The 17,853-nt window shown below is 41.5% G+C and overlaps 2 protein-coding genes across 3 annotated transcripts in view; one reads left to right on the top strand and one right to left on the bottom strand.

Annotated features, from left to right (window-relative positions):
* KCNH1 (potassium voltage-gated channel subfamily H member 1) overlaps positions 1-17,853 on the bottom strand; it is a 331,289-nt gene that overhangs the window by 194,713 nt on the left and 118,723 nt on the right. The gene's annotated exons all lie outside the window — the stretch shown is intronic.
* Positions 1-17,853, top strand: part of LOC138680728 (uncharacterized) — a 43,666-nt gene that overhangs the window by 7,974 nt on the left and 17,839 nt on the right. The window contains exons 3-4 of the mRNA XM_069768008.1: positions 782-873; positions 1,701-1,810. Of these exons, the coding sequence (XP_069624109.1) occupies positions 782-873; positions 1,701-1,810 (202 nt within the window). The remainder of the gene's footprint in view (positions 1-781; positions 874-1,700; positions 1,811-17,853) is intronic.

Raw genomic sequence — 17,853 nt, 5'->3', positions numbered from 1 at the left:
GTTTTTTTCACTGCAGTATGCAGACGTTTTAAAGGGCTGGCAGCTGAAAATGGGTCTGGCAGTCAATTTTCAGTCAATAGTTCAGTTCTTCAGTCCACCAGGAATCTGCCCAGTTTGGCAGACGACCAGTCCAGGCTTATTTTGGCTTGGCAATTTATCATATAGTAATCTTTTCATTTAAATGGGCACCATGTAATAATTCAATGTGATGCCCCTTCTAAAAAGAGAGGAGGCAGCAGCCACACCACCAGGGTTCAGCCAACAGTCTACATTGTGGGTGCTATTTAAGCGCTCCGCTTTGTTCTTCATCCGTTTTTGGACCTTTCCCAGTTACATTAATGTCATTTTTGGGAGCAGATGTTCGGAGACCGTCCATGTCAGTTTTAGCATTGATGGAGATTTAATTCCGAATCTTCTTGTCTGACATACACTTCATTACCATGTCACACAGCCGGAACATTAAGTTCTGTAGCCGTCAATCAAAAAACATTCTTGGAAGCAAGACTCACATTAAGCACGATCCAATTATATTAAGCCAGTTTTTTAATTATTTTTTTCTTAACGATGTGTATGTGTATATCTCTGTATTCCCGGCCAAACATTTATTAATGAACAAGTGAGCAAATGATAAAATGAAAGATAAATATTTAATTAAACAATTTACAGATCGAAGGACAAATGGGCTCTAATAATGTATCTGCAGAACACTTCTCCCAATAACGTGAATGGCACACAAAATGTTTAATTTTTTGCTGAAATTATATGTTTGTCTCTTCCCAAGGGACAGGAATAGTCCTTAGTGGAGCTTGTTATGCACCATCGCCCTCCAGCACTGAACTATGTGTATTAGGGGCTGAGAATGGGCAGAAGAGGGTGACAGTTGGGCTTCGGGACTCCATGATAGGGCTTTCAATCAGGATATGGGGTCTGCCACAGTTTTGGGCTATTAACTTTTTTTGTTTTCGACAATTTATAGTTCTCTCTCCCTCCCTGTTGAGTAGACGGTTTGTCCTTGTATTCTCAAGTTTGGAAATGATCCCACGTTCATAGGATAGGAGATAAGTTTCCAATGACTGGGGTCCTACCGCTGGGACACTCACCGCTCCCAAGAACCCAGGCTCTTCGGAGAAGTGGCCGATCATTCGCACCACAGCTTTATTCATTCCTAATGGGATCGCCGGAAATAGCAACTTGGCTGCTCTTTGTCACTCCTAAAACAAAGAATGGATCGGCAGTGCGCCTGATTTATAAGGGGGCTCTGCAAAAACCTAGCTCTAGGAATCGGTGGGGATCCCAGTGGTCTATCTTCCAACGACTGTGCTAACGGATAGGGCATGACTTCCAAAATGGATAGGGGATAACTTCCAAACTTGCGAATATCCCTTTAATCTCAGATCTGTGCTGTTTATCTTAAGCCAATTAAATCCCTCCACCTGCTGCTCCTCCTCCCCTCTCACAGCATGAGTCTCACATAGACACTTAAAGGTACTGCAGCTGCATCCCCTCGCTCTCCACCTAGTTTTTAGATGTGAGTTTTTGGTGACTTACTGTCAGAAACTCCATTATGAAGAATGATTATTATTATGATGATATTTTTTAAATTGCTCTTTTTACAACTTGGAGCAATTACACAACAACAACCCAACTGGAGCACAGGGAGATTTATGATGTCAGTTAATCAGATAACTTTCATTATACAGATTGTGGCTTCACCAGGAATATTGCTTACAAGCCAAAGAGGGGCTCACAAGTCCTCAATGAATAAGGGTACAATCTCTATAAGTAACTTCTCTGGACAAAGGGAGCAACAGTAAATAATCCCCTCTCTATTTCCAGCTACAGGGGGATCGGGCCTCGCCGTTGCTCCTAGTCAGAAAGTCTTAGAATCTCCTCTCTCACTGCACCAGCTAAACCTTGCTGGTCCTCTCTGGTCTGAAGCTTAAAAAGGAACCATTGTTTTAACTTCTACCCCTATAAAACCATAGTAAACATGAAAATAAGAAACTTTGTAATATATCTTATCAGAGAAATCGACTCCTTTCTACTCTTGGATTAATCCGTATCTCTCAATTTGGGGGGTAAAAATCTGAAAAAAAAAAAAAAAAAGGGTCTTCAGTGGAGATAGACTTTCCCATTACTGAGACAGGAGATGGCAATTGCTGCTTATAAAATGTTATGGAGATGGGAGGAGCTAGGTGCCGACACAGACATTCTGCTGCAAGTTCTCCTGAAATGACAATTACAGTTTTAACTTTTTTTGTTAGTGCAGATTTAAAATGTAACTGTCATTTGTGGGGAACTTGCAGCGGAATGTCAGTGTCTGCCTCCAGCGCCTCCCTCCTCCTCCTCCTCCATAGAATCTTACAAGTACCAATTGTCATCTTCTATCTCAGTAATGTGAAAATCTGACTGCACTGAATGTTTTCAGCTTTTACCCTTGAATAGAGTTTGAAAGTTCAATCAGCAGGAGAAAGAAGCAGATTTCTCCAATAAGATATATTACAAGGTTTCTTATTTTCATGCGTGATATTGATTTATAAAATAAACATTAATTTGGTGGTTACGCTTGAATTTTAAGCAAACATCCCAACACCTCACAAGGCCTACATCTCTTTAGGGTCTTTCGGTAACACACAGGCAATCACAGCTGCACTCACTACCGAGAGCCAACTCCATGGGGGATACAGCCATCTGCGTGACCCCTATAAACTTCCCAGGCATTCCATGTGGCTGCAGCCACATACTTCCTGATTTTCAGCTCTTTATATATTACTAGATTGTGGCCTGATTCTAACGCATCGGGTATTCTAGAATATGCATGTCCCCGTAGTATATGGAGAATGATGATTCCAGAATTCGCGGCAGACTGTGCCCGTCGCTGATTGGTCGAGGCAACCTTTATGACATCATCGTCGCCATGGCAACCATTATGACATCATCGTCGCTGTGCCCATTGCTGACGGCCTGGCGGCCTCGACCAATCATAGACGCGGGATGTCTACGTCCTTTATGACATCATCGTCGCTGTGCCCGTCGTTGATTGGTCGAGGGCTGGCGGCCTCGACCAATCAGAGACGCGGGATTTCTACGTCGATGCTGTGCCCGTCGCTGATTGGTCGAGGCCTGGCGGCCTCGACCAATCAGAGACGCGGGATTTCCAGGACAGACAGACAGAAAGACAGACAGACGGAAAAACCCTTAGACAATTACAGGTCCTTCTCAAAAAATTAGCATATAGTGTTAAATTTCATTATTTACCATAATGTAATGATTACAATTAAACTTTCATATATTATAGATTCATTATCCACCAACTGAAATTTGGCAGGTCTTTTATTGTTTTAATACTGATGATTTTGGCATACAACTCCTGATAACCCAAAAAACCTGTCTCAATAAATTAGCATATTTCACCCATCCAATCAAATAAAAGTGTTTTTTAATAACAAACAAAAAAACCATCAAATAATAATGTTCAGTTATGCACTCAATACTTGGTCGGGAATCCTTTGGCAGAAATGACTGCTTCAATGCGGCGTGGCATGGAGGCAATCAGCCTGTGACACTGCTGAGATGTTATGGAGGCCCAGGATGCTTCAATAGCGGCCTTAAGCTCATCCAGAGTGTTGGGTCTTGCGTCTCTCAACTTTCTCTTCACAATATCCCACAGATTCTCTATGGGGTTCAGGTCAGGAGAGTTGGCAGGCCAATTGAGCACAGTAATACCATGGTCAGTAAACCATTTACCAGTGGTTTTGGCACTGTGAGCAGGTGCCAGGTCGTGCTGAAAAATGAAATCTTCATCTCCATAAAGCATTTCAGCCGATGGAAGCATGAAGTGCTCCAAAATCTCCTGATAGCTAGCTGCATTGACCCTGCCCTTGATGAAACACAGTGGACCAACACCAGCAGCTGACATGGCACCCCACACCATCACTGACTGTGGGTACTTGACACTGGACTTCAGGCATTTTGGCATTTCCTTCTCCCCAGTCTTCCTCCAGACTCTGGCACCTTGATTTCCGAATGACATGCAAAATTTGCTTTCATCAGAAAAAAGTACTTGGGACCACTTAGCAACAGTCCAGTGCTGCTTCTCTGTAGCCCAGGTCAGGCGCCTCTGCCGCTGTTTATGGTTCAAAAGTGGCTTTACCTGGGGAATGCGGCACCTGTAGCCCATTTCCTGCACACGCCTGTGCACGGTGGCTCTGGATGTTTCCACACCAGACTCAGTCCACTGCTTCCTCAGGTTCCCCAAGGTCTGGAATCGGTCCTTCTCCACAATCTTCCTCAGGGTCCGGTCTCCTCTTCTCGTTGTACAGCGTTTTCTGCCACATTGCTTCCTTCCAACAGACTTACCATTGAGGTGCCTTGATACAGCACTCTGGGAACAGCCTATTTGTTGAGAAATTTCTTTCTGGGTCTTACCCTCTTGCTTGAGGGTGTCAATGATGGCCTTCTTGACATCTGTCAGGTCGCTAGTCTTACCCATGATGGGGGTTTTGAGTAATGAACCAGGCAGGGAGTTTATAAAAGCCTCAGGTATATTTTGCATGTGTTTAGAGTTAATTAGTTGATTCAGAAGATTAGGGTAATAGGTCGTTTAGAGAACCTTTTCTTGATATGCTAATTTATTGAGACAGGTTTTTTGGGTTATCAGGAGTTGTATGCCAAAATCATCAGTATTAAAACAATAAAAGACCTGACAAATTTCAGTTGGTGGATAATGAATCTATAATATATGAAAGTTTAATTGTAATCATTACATTATGGTAAATAATGAAATTTAACACTATATGCTAATTTTTTGAGAAGGACCTGTATATATATTACTAGATTGTGGCCCGATTCTAACGCATCGGGTATTCTAGAATATGCATGTCCCCGTAGTATATGGACAATGATGATTCCAGAATTCGCGGCAGACTGTGCCCGTCGCTGATTGGTCGAAGCAACCTTTATGACATCATCATCGCCATGGCAACAATTATGACATCTACGTCGATACTGTGCCCGTCGCTGAATCAGAAACGTGGGATTTCTACGTCCTTTATGACATCATCGTCGCTGTGCCCGTTGCTGGCCGCCAGGCCTCGACCAATCAGAGACGCGGGATTTCCAGGACAGACAGACGGAAAAACCCTTAGGCAATTATATATATAGATGTGGTTCTACAGTGTTCTAGTGGTAACAAGTCAAATATCACAAAGTACATCGATACGGGTGGCCATGGTTGCAAATCAAGATGGGCTTTAAACCTTTCAGGAGCATGGTGCCCTAGACTTGCATCAACACGGAGGTGAGAGTACACCATGATGCCATTTTGTCTATACAAATTAGTGCCATAATTAGTGTCATAATTTTATGCATGGTGAAACGCGTGGGAGCTGAGTAAATAAAATTATTATTAGCTCCTAGGTTCCAATGCCCAATTCTGTAGCAAGGCTCCCATTAGCATGTGTAAGTTATAATACCAGTGCAGTGAAGGGGCCCGGGTGTCATTTCTACCTCTCCACCCACTAAAGATACGTCCCTACTGAGAACAGCAGGGATCAGGTGCAACATAAAAAAAAAATCCACCCAATGATGTAAAATGCATTGGGTACGTGAAGCGTTAAACGTCGTCCACTGTGTGGAATCACTTTCCAGCATTATCGGCCCCTGCTCACCCTATTACACCGCGGCGCGCGGAGCTCTGGATCTCCATTCCTGCATATTCGTCTCCTGTAACAGAATCCACTGGAGCCTAATAGAAAATATGACAAACTTAGTTTCAATCATTTATGATGCAGGGACAGAGAAGAAATCACTGGGTAAATGTGATCAGACTGTGAAGTGGAACGGCCTGCGTGCGCCTATTAATCTGTCACAGTGTTTTACAGCACAAACAATGGCTCTTTCTAGAGGTGGACGTGTTACCGCCACTGCGTGCTTTAGATATTGCTTGTCTGCGGTACCTGCAGATCGCTGCTCTAAAGAGGTACTCAGTGCCGCACCCCGGGGCAATGTAATATGCAAACCATAGATAGTTTTAGGACCATGATTAAATAGGGACTAAGACCAAAGTCATAGGGTCCGATAGTAAAACTCAGAATTGGATATCCCTAATAAGAGAGAACAAAAGACCCATTTGCCAGCTCTACCTGAAAATCTGTGAGGCTCCCCAAAAAATCTCCCAAAAAATTTTGGTTCCAGCAGCAAGTGCTGCATCACTCCTCTACGAGCCAATCCCATCTCTTCTCCTGTACATCGGGTTGTTCTGTGTCTGATGACATTATGCCACTGGGCCATTTAGATTCAAATCAGGCGGGAATACGCTGCCTGAGTATTCAGGTAGATGGCATCCCTGCCACTATTTCAGTGCAGATTCCTCTTTTTGGCTGCCCTGCTACATAAAGTCTTCACTACTCCATTACTCATTTCTGCAACATCAAGTCTCTGCTACTTCATTACTTAGCTCTGCTACATCAAGTGTGCTATTTCATTACTTAGCTCGGCTACACCAAGTGTACACTACTTAATTACTTTGCATCTGGTCTCTACTGCAACTCCATTGTTCCAGCTTTGCTTCATCTGGTCTCTTCTACAACAAATCCTTTATTTCAGCTCTGTTTAAATTGGTCTCCACTACAGCAAATCAGTTGTTTCATCTGGTCCCTACTACAACAAATCAGCTGTTCCAGCTCTTGTACATCTGGTTTCCACTGCAAAAACTCAGCTGTTCCAGCTCTGGTACATTTAGTCTCTACTACAAAAACTTTCCTGTTCCAGCTCTGTTACATCCAGTCTCCACTACCAAAACTTCGCTGTTTCAGCTCTGCTTCATCTGGTCTCTACTACAAAAAGTCTGCTGTTCCAGCTCTGACACATTTGGACCCCAATAAAAAGGCTCCGCTGTTCCAGATCTGGTTCATCTGATCTCTACTACAAAAACTCTGCTGTCCTAGCTCTGCTTCATCTGTCCTAGCTCTGCTTCATACAATAACTTTGCTGTTCCAGCTCTGATTCATCTGGTCTCCTATACAACAACTCTGCTGTTCCAGCTCTGATTCTGGTTTCCTCTACAACAACTCTCCTGTTCCAGCTTTGCTTCAGGTCTCCTCTATGAGAGCTCTGCTGTTCCAGCTCTGCTTCCTTCGATCTCCACTACAACGCTGCTGTCTCAGCTCTGCTTCATCTGGTATCTACTACAACTCGGCCGTTCCAGCTCTGCTTCATCTGATCTCCTCTACAACAATTTTGCGATTCCAGCTCTGATTCTGGTCTCCTCTACAACAACTCTCCTGTTCCAGCTCTGCTTCATTCGGTCTCCCCTACAACTCTGCAGTCCCAGTTCTGCTTCATCTGATCTCTACTATAACAACCATGATTCATCTGGTTTCCTCTACAACAACTCTGCTGTTCCAGCTCTGCTTCATCTGGTCTTGCCAAGCTATCTCTGCTGTGCCATTTACTCAGTCTCCCTACTTTGAGTCTCCATCCTCTACAGCCTTTATTGCGCCAAGCGTTTCTCCTCACTGCAGCAAGCTCACCTGTCCGTGCTGCATTACAACTGCTCATCTGGAACAAGTGCAGGCAGAACACTGGATGAAGTAGAACCGTCCACCCCCAAAAAAAATAGATTGCAAATTACATGAGAAACAGGACCTATTAGATTGGAATGTGCACTAAAACCTTGTGTGAGCGGATGAGGCCATCGGAACAAAAAAACAAAGCAGAAAAAGATTGCATTTTGTAGGGTACTTGGGAACATGGTCTTACATGTGAAATGTAGTGGAAAACCTGACCATGCCGACCAGGGTGGTGTACCAACAGATGATCTTTTGTTCTCAAATTTTGGAACAGTTTTGTGCATATTTTGGTATTGTAAGCTACACTTTATTTCCTCTAAGCAGCGACCCTTGTGAAATGAATTGCAAAATGTATCTAAGGCTAGTTTCACATTTGCGTTTAAAAACGCAGCGTTTTAAACGCAAACGCAGGTGGTGAAAAAAACGCATATAAACGCGTGCAAACGCTGCGTTTTTTAGACGCATGCGGTTTTGCATGTGGTAAAAAAAACACGGCGTTTTGACGCGTTTACATACATGAGTGTGTGACAGCTGCCAATCATCAAAATCAACTAGAAAACCCACTATAAACAGAAATAGCTAGGGTTAGGGTTAGGTTTAGGATCCCTAGGGTTAGGGTTAGGGTTAGGATCCCTAGGGTTAGGGTTAGGATCTCTTTAGGGTTATTGTTAGGGTTAGGATCCCTTTAGGGTTAGGGTTAGGATCCCTAGGGTTAGGGTTAGGATCCCTTTAGGGTTAGGGTTAAGATCCCTTTAGGGTTAGGGTTGGGGGGTGGCTTATCAGTGTGTATTCTTGTGTTTTTCTATTGAAACGCATGCATTTAAAAACGCAAGCAAACGCATGTGCTTAAAAACGCATGCGTTTACATAGACAGCAATACGTTTTTTTGCCGCAAAAAAAGCATGCAATTTTTGCAGTAAAAAAAAGCCTCTAGAAATTACTACATGTTGCATTTCCGCAACAAAGCGCAAGCATAGAAACGACGCATGCGTCGTCAAAACGCATGCAAAAAAACGCATGCGTTTTTAATGTTAAGTATAGAAAAAAAACGCATGCGTTTTTTTGCGCTAAAACGCAGCGGCAAAAAACGCAAATGTGAAACCAGCCTTAAACATAATGAATCGGTGAAAAATAGGATTCAACAATATGTACCAAAATGTATCAAATTTTGGCACACTTTTTTGCCAAGGTCTAGGAAAACCTGATAAATCTGCCCATTTTTTTTTTCTGCGGTCCACCAGAGAATTCCCCGATATGCTGGTGGGCTAGTCCGACCCTGCCGGTACACTATACACCAATGATATACTTCATACTGTGACAATATCTGTGAAGTTTAGTTCTTTGGTGAACACGAGCTGAGACTGTATCAATAGGGGACTCCTAAATCACTCCGACAAGCACAGTCCACTACATGTGACGGGAACTGGACTGATACTGGAAGTGACATATTTAATCTGCTGGTGTCCTGGACTCCATTATAATGAGAGGCCTCTAACACCTGCGCCACACTATGGAATTAGGAATAGGATCTGGTGAGACGACTTCTTATCACCTGCCCCATCGGAATCGCTGACAATGGCCGAATGTCCAAATCAGGGGCTCAGTCATCCATTTATATGTGTAATGTAACGTTATGCTACGGAGGAGGATTAGAAGATTATAAATACGGACTAGAGACATGATAGGACGTCAGGACTAATGTTATATGTGTGGACTATTTTATAATAATTATTATTATTACTATTTAATCATTATTATTACTAATTATTTAAAAGGAAAACCAATGGGGCTAAATTTTGGAAGGAAAACATACACCTATGTGGATAAAAAAGGGGCATTAATTTACCTTTGGATTCTGCTGAATTTTTATTTCAGAAAGTAAAAAGTTTTAGTTTAGAAATTTTAGATTTTTAAGGGAATAGAGTTTAGCTGCAATACCAGATACAACCTCTGAACAAGGGTGGCGCTCTCCCTAGAAAAATAGGAATATTTCTTATGCAATCAATTTAATGGAGTACTATGTGATGGTACCCTAAGGACATGTTCATTTGCACTGTGACTCAGGCTTCTCTTGAAGTTTGATACGGACTTCTATGAAGGAGAAAAGTTGCAAGTCTTAGAACATTTCTTTGAAGGGGATGTCCTAGAAACATAGACACTCCTCATTGATCACATGGCCCAAAATCTCCTGTGTGATGGAGCCGATAGTGAGTTTGTGCGGCCACTACTCCGTGAAGGAAGTGATGGTCGCACATGCTCACTACTGCTCTAGTCACACAGGAGACTTTGAGACCCCATTCCTTGTGATAGGTGGGGAGACTAGCGGTCTGACCCACTGCGTTCACCCATCTAGCACTCATTCTGTTTATGGGACGAACCCTTTAAGAAAAAGCAACATCAATGATATAACCAGGGTATCCTATAGGTGAACACATTGATAAACAAAAGTTGGAAAGTTAAGATGCAAAGTGACACCCGAGGGCAGCTCCTGCCTACAGGTGACAGATGGACGGGAAGGCATTACTGCCGGATCGGTGCTCACCACTGATACGTCAGTCCTGGAATACTGAGGGTTCAACGAGTAGTTAATGGTTTTTTTTTTAACATTTCCCACTTTATTTTCAACAAACTGGAAAATCCCTTTAAGGTTTATGGCTATGTGAACACGTCAGGATTTCTTGCAGAAATTTCCTGAACAAAACCGGACATTTTCTGCAAGAAATCCGCATGCGATTTTTTTTTTTTCGCGTTGTTTCGCGGTTTTTTTTTTTTGCGGATTTTTTGCGTTTTTTCCGGAGATTTCCCAATGCAATAATATAGTGGGAAATTCGCAAAAAATCCACAAAATTAATGAACATGCTGCGTTTTTTACCGCGATGTGTTTTTTTTTTTTGCAAAAAATAAAACATATGCACAAAAATTTCGGAATGCATTATAAATGATGGGATGCATATGTATTAGCTTTTTAAGCATTTTTATCTCGTTTTTATAGCGAAAAAACGTGAAAAATCCTGAACGTGTGCACATAGCCTGTCTGTAACCTACTGGTATATTTTCCTAATTCAGAGGGGGGGGGGGGGGTTCTAATCTACAGGACACAAATTCTTGCATTCAAATATTCATGATTTTTGCAACATAGGAAAATAAAATCCCTCCGCATCTTGGGAGAACTGAATTTCATTACTCCAGTTTTCTCTAATTAAAAATGTATGCGCTCTCCGACAGGAGCTGCGATATTTATGGGAAGTCTTCCTGTCAAATGCAAAACTATACAAACCCATGAAAGTCTGGTGCTGACAGAATGGGGACTTGGACAAAAATCCATGTATGAGCATTACTGACCCAGAGGATCGAGAAGGCATCAACATTTCCACCATCTGCTCTGTTAGACTTTCGGATATTCCCAAGACTTTTCAAGCAAATCGGGCACAAATCAAGGTCCGGACCCTCAACCTGACTCCTTAAGACAATGGCTTTACAGAAACCTGTGATTCCCTTTCTCCCTAAAGTTGTATGTTATATTGACTATAAAGTTATAGACTGTCTGGAAAAAAAAAGGCTCCATGAAACGCAACATATCCTAGCCCGCAATAGCCAAGACACAACTGTAAAATGATCAACCTCCTTGTATCACCAGATCATAGTCCCCAAAATATACGAAACTCTAAAGTAAACGAGAAGGTCAAATACTGGAAAAAGAACTGTGACGAAAACTCATTAGTCCAGATTCATAACACATTTTTGCTCCTATGCCAGATATATACAAAAATATCATGTCTGTACGTACTGTATATGGAATGGTGTACGGTCTCCCGTACTGCACACATACAACAAAGAGTGTCCATTTGGCACCCATCATATTGACCGAGACCCTAATGTTTCTGAACTGAATGACCAAAGATGATCAACAGAAGCTCAAGAGTAACCTCAAGAGTAAGCTCAAGAGTTCAGTGAGAGTGTGGCTTGGAAGCCAACTGGGGCATGTTTCCCGGGAGGAGTTGCCACTTTGTTTTGACCAGAGATTTGGATAAAGGGCTGAGATAGTGATGGAAGCTCTAGCTACAGCTCTACAAATTAACAAAAGTGGGAACCCTTTGGAAAAGTTATGAACACATTGACAATCAACTCCATCCACTTTGGAGGGCAGTGGAAAATTATTATCAGCTTTGTGCCAATTTTAAGTTTTTTTCTCGAAAGTGGCATGAAAATAGATAGGGTTGAACGTAAGGGGACATCACCTTCAAAGCTCTAATAAACCCATTAAAACAACAGAAATTAGCAAAAAATGTAATTCATATGTGAGCCCAATTTCTAATGACTATTGGAAGAGCTGTCCAGTATGTGCCAGATTTATTACGAGGTGTCCTTTTCCTATTGCATTTTGTGCATCATTCAGACATCAGTAATTTTTCTCATGCAAAAAAAACCGGAATGAATTCCATCAGTGTTTTGGATCAGATCTTCATCTGTATTTGGTCAGTGTCAGGTTTTTACCTTCAGAGTTTCATCAGCTTTTCTTGTGCATAACAAAAAACTGATGGAAGTTTCTCAAGCATTTCTTAGCAAACAGTCATTGAAAAATGGCCGTCAATTTGATGCCGTCAACGTTTCGTCTGAATCACATGTCTGTGATTTTTCGTGAATCGAGAGGTCCACGTAAAATCGCGGATACATGTCCAATTTTGATCCAAGTGTTGGATCAAAATTGGCAATGCAAGTCTATGAGTCTGTGAAAATATCTGACATTCTCCGAACGGAGAAGGTGGAGAATTTTTTTTTTAAATTTCTCTACATATGAGAAAATTGGATGACCCTCATACCACACTCTAATCAAAGTCTGATCAGAATAATTGTTCCAATTTTCCAGTGCGAAAAAAAAGGATGTCTGAATGTGCGCTAATTGATTTGCAAAAAAAAAAATCACAGATTTGTGAACAGTCCCATAGACTATAATGGGTAAATGAAAAACACGGATACATTTCGTATGTAAAAAAAAAAAGATTCCTGACTGAGGCTTCAAGGCAGATAGTCATTCAACTGAGATCCAAAGCCCTGTACACATGTAGCGTACGATGCGCAGCCTCCCGCACAGGCTTGTACCTGACGTGTTTATTCGGATATCCAGCCACAACAGATCCTCAGGATTGGTGTGCGCCATTAATTTCTACACGGCTAATTGTTGCATTACCAGCCACAAAGCAGTAATTACATCCCATTTGCTGCTCATTAAGGCAGACAATGCCGCACGGCTATGAAAGCCGGAGAGTTGAATTTCTCATTATTTTATTGCATTGTACTTACTGCTCATGACGGCCTCCAACATTTACATAAAATTGTTTATTCTAGACCGTTTGCCGGATGCCGTATCCAGAGTGCGTTATTAGCCACAGTCAGCCACAATGACCCCATCCACAATGCTCTTTTGCCACAATTCCATATCTTTTAAATGTTGCTGTCCGCAATGAATTAATGAGTCAGAATTACAACATTTGGTAATTAGTTCACTCAATGGAACAGGAATCAACATGGAGGAACACGAAGGCCGATTTAATACGGACAACACTCATTTTCTTGAGTACGAATTTCAATGTCCAGACCAGTCCTTAGCAGGGTTAGCAGTCCTTAAATTGGGTTTCTCAGGAGCCCAGTGAACTCCCATGACATCATTAACCTAGGCCTTTTAAGGCCGGATTGGCAGAGGCCAGGTTCTTGGGTATTAAGTATCATTCAGTTGCTTCAAGTTTGTCAGGTGTTTTCTACTACTTCATTTTGTTTTGCTCCAGCCAAGTCTCTCATCTCCTCAGCTTTCCCTGACTTCCATTCCATAACCAGAGATGTTTCCAAGCTCAGTCCAGTTTACTTGGATGTTATCCACAACAACTTTTCAGCAAGTTACCATCTCACAATATGTTTACTATTTGGCCTCTGCAATCAAGGTAACATATGGTGTCAAGTGAATCTCCAGTTTATCTATACTTCAGTGCATTCCTGTTATTAATCAATGCCTTGGTAGAAGATACCAGACTGCTTTCACCCATTTTATACCCTGCTGCTATTAACTAATGTCTGCTGCTATTAACCATTGCCCTGCTAGAAAATAACAGCTATGAATTTACTTTTCAGTTACTCCTGTGTTTAACCATTTTCCTGCGGAACGAAGGGAAGCGAACAGTACATAAGAAGGGGTGATACCTGATATGTCCAACATATCAGAGGCTAAGGTGTCCTAACTTAAAGACAATGGCAGACCCACCTACAGTCCATTATGAACAGGGAATATAACATTGCAGCTATTTGCTTCTTTTGTTAGTCAGCGGCAGGCTGTTTTTCATCACCCCATTACGTGTCCTTACCTACTGATGTCACTGGAGCACAACCTGTTACATTTTTATGTCTCCTTTTAATAAAATGATAACTACAGCTACCAACATTTTGCACAAACTTCAGCCATTAAAGGGTTATTCCCATTTTAATAGATGAGTGTTGTTGGATAATGCTTGTAAATACCATTACTTTTGCATTTCACTGTATATTAACATTTGCAGCCGTTCTTGAGCTATTAACACTTTTCTAATGGTCAGTCTCCTTGGCAACCAGCTGTAAACAAAGAAAAAGTGTTAATGTGTCAAGAACGGCTGAAAATTTTAGCAAATAGTAAATTGAAAATGTTTTTGTCTTTACAGGCACAATCCGATAATACCCAACTGTGAAGATGAGAATAACCCTTTAAATATAATAAAAATATAAAAATAATAATAATGAATGTCAGATCCCCTAATGTGTATTATGCAAAGTGCTCAACTTCCCTGATTAGAAATGCCAACAGCAAACAGAAGGATTTGACCTTGGTTAAGGCGAGAAAAAGTGCAGCGCAAAATGGCATCAAAGAAGCACGGTAGGGTTCAATCACCGATGTTACCGCTGTCAGAAGAAGGCTTTAACAATTTAATTCCCACCCTCACCATTATAATAGCAAAAGAAGGTTTTTCCTTTTGAAACAAAAAATAAACAAAAAAATAATTTTTTTCAGATATTTTGAATTTTGGATTTTTTTTCGTGTAATAGAAATTTATGTTCCAAGATCTAAAATGCAAAATCCCCCAAAAGAGTCATCAATGACGAAAGTTGGGTTGGGGCAAAATTGGGGAAATATATGATTTTACTTTGGGAAATTGCAATCCAAAATGCACACATTATGGAACTGTTAAAGGGGTATCTTAGTGAGAGAAATATATATATATATATATATATATATATATATATATATAGTACAGACCAAAATTTTGGACACCTTCCCATTTAAAGATTTTTCTGTATTTTCATGACTATGAAAATTGTACATTCACACTGAAGGCATCAAAACTATGAATTAACACATGTGGTATTATATACTTAAAGGGAACCTGTCACCTGAATTTGGCGGGACCGGATTTTGGTCATATGGGCGGAGTTTCCGCGTAAGGAAAGGGTGAATCAAACACCCGAAAACTCCGCCCATATGACCAAAAACCGGTCCCGCCAAATTCAGGTGACAGGTTCCTTTTAACAAAAAAGTGTGAAACAACTGAAATTATGTCTTATATTTTAGGTTCTCAAAGTAGCCACCTTTTGCTTTGATGACTGCTTTGCACACTCTTGGCATTCTCTTGATAAGCTTCAAGAGGTAGTCACCTCGAATGGTTTTCACTTCACAGGTATGCCCTGTCAGGTTTAATAAGTGGGACTTCTTGCCTTATAAATGGGGTTGGGACCATCAGTTGTGTTGAGCAGAAATCTGGTGGATACACAGCTGATAGTTCTACTGAATATTCTGTTAGAATTTGTATTATGGCAAGAAAAAAGCAGCTAAGTAAAGTAAAACCAGTGGCTATCATTACTTTAAGAAAATAAGGTCAGTCAGTAAAAAAAATTGGGCAGACTTTTGAAAGAGTCCCCAAGTGCAGTGGCAAAAACCATCAAGCGCTACAAAGAAACTGGCTCACATGAGGACCGCCCCAGGAAAGAAAGACCAAGAGTCACCTCTGCTTCTGAGGATAAGTTTATCCAAGTCACCAACCTCAGAAATCACAGGTTAACAGCAGCTCAGATTAGAGACCAGGTCAATGCCACACAGAGTTCTAGCAGCAGACACATCTCTACAACAACTGTTAAGAGGAGACATTGTGCAGCAGACCTTCATGGTAAAATAGCTGCTAGGAAACCACTGCTAAGGACAGGCAACAAGCAGAAGAGACTTGTTTGGGCTAAAGAACACACGGAATGGACATTAGACCAGTGGAAATCTGTGCTTTGGTCTGATGAGTCCAAATTTGAGATCTTTGGTTCCAACCACCGTGTCTTTATGCGACGCAGAAAAGGTGGTGCCTGGTTCCCACTGTGAAGCATGGAGGAGGAGGAGGAGGTGTGATGGTGCTTTGCTGGTGACACTGTTGGGGATTTATTCAAAATTGAAGGCATACTGAACCAGCATGGCTACCACAGCATCTTGCAGCGGCATGCTATTCCATATGGTTTGCGTTTAGTTGGACCATCATTTATTTTTCAACAGGACAATGACCCCAAACACACCTCCAAGCTGTGTAAGGGCTATTTGACCAAGAAGGAAAGTGATGGGGTGCTACTCCAGATGACCTGGCCTCCACAGTCACCAGATCTGAACCCAATCGAGATGGTTTGGGGTGAGCTGGACCACAGAGTGAAGGCAAAAGGGCCAACAAGTGCTAAGCATCTCTGGGAACTCCTTCAAGATTGTTGGAAGACCATTCCTGGTGACTACCTCTTGAAGCTCATCAAGAGAATGCCAAGAGTGTGCAAAGCAGTCATTAAAGCAAAAGGTGGCTACTTGGAAGAACCTAGAATATAAGACATCATTTCAGTTGTTTCACACTTTTTTGTTAAGTATATAATTCCACATGTGTTCATTCATAGTTTTGATGCCTTCAGTGTGAATGTACAATTTTCATTGTCATGATAATACAGAAAAATCTTTAAATGAGAAGTGTGTCCAAACTTTTGGTCTGTACTATATATATATATATATATATATATATATATATATATATATATATATATATTTGGGGGCACTTCCTTCTACAGGAACAGATCTAGAACTGATTAAAGAGGTTGTGTTTGGTGGTGCAAATAAGCCCCTTTGAAGTAAATTGAAATTAGGTGCAATATTGCGCACGACCTATAGTCGTGGGGTGGCGCTGTTTCAGAACGAAAGCTCATTGTTTTGTAATCCTGGACAACCCCTTTCATCAGTTAGAGATCGGTCATATAATGTGAAGGTTTTGAGTAGCAAATCATCAAACTAAAATCTAATAGATCTGGAACTGATTAAAAACGTTGCCTAGGATAAGAAAAACATGGCTGCTTTCTTGCAGAAACAGCATCACCTCATGAGTGTGGGGCTCAGTTGCCATACTGCACATAGTCACAGGCGGCGCTGTTTCTGAACAGCAGGTGTGTTTTTCTAATTCTAGACAACTCCTTTAAGAAGTCTTTATGACTCCGAAAATGGTTATCCATAAAAAAAATTCTGTCAAAACTTGGATTATTTTGGAATCTTTTATACTCCGGAGGAAGGTAGTGCGCCTCATTAGTGATTTCTCGGTAAATACTACAAACAAGGCAATGACATACATCGTCAATAATCTACAACCAATAAGATTATGACAATGAAAGCAGAAGCAGATGAGTAGCATGAACTTGTGGGGCGCAGTGACCTATTTATTTGTGTGATTTTTGTAGTAAGTACAAGGTAGCAAGTGACAGACACAGAGGCAGGAATAGAGCAAATTGTCACCAATCACAACATAGGTCATAATAGCAGCAGAAGAAGAGTGAGCTGATCTTGTTTGGAGGAAGTGACCTTTTCACTTATATAATTATGTGATAGCATAATGAAGTTAGCTAAAGGTACCTTCACACATAACGATATTGTTAACGATATCGTTGCTATTTGTGACGTAGCAACGATATCGTTAATGAAATCGTTCTGTGTGACAGCGACCAATGATCAGGCCCCTGCTGGGAGATCGTTGGTCGCTGAATAAAGTCCAGAACTTTATTTCGTCGCTGGACTCCCTGGAGACATCGCTGGATCGGCGTGTGTGACACCGATCCAGCGATGTCTTCACTGGTAACCAGGGTAAACATCGGGTAACTAAGCGCAGGGCCGCGCTTAGTAACCCGATGTTTACCCTGGTTACCATGCTAAAAGTAAAAAAAAACAAACACTACATACTTACCTACAGCCGTCTGTCCTCCAGCGCTGCGC

This window comes from Ranitomeya imitator, chromosome 5, assembly GCF_032444005.1.
Source record: "Ranitomeya imitator isolate aRanImi1 chromosome 5, aRanImi1.pri, whole genome shotgun sequence".
In the NCBI taxonomy this organism is placed as follows: domain Eukaryota; kingdom Metazoa; phylum Chordata; class Amphibia; order Anura; family Dendrobatidae; genus Ranitomeya; species Ranitomeya imitator.
The sequence above is the reverse complement of the archived record's forward strand: the minus strand, read 5'-3'. Positions and strand labels throughout refer to the sequence as shown.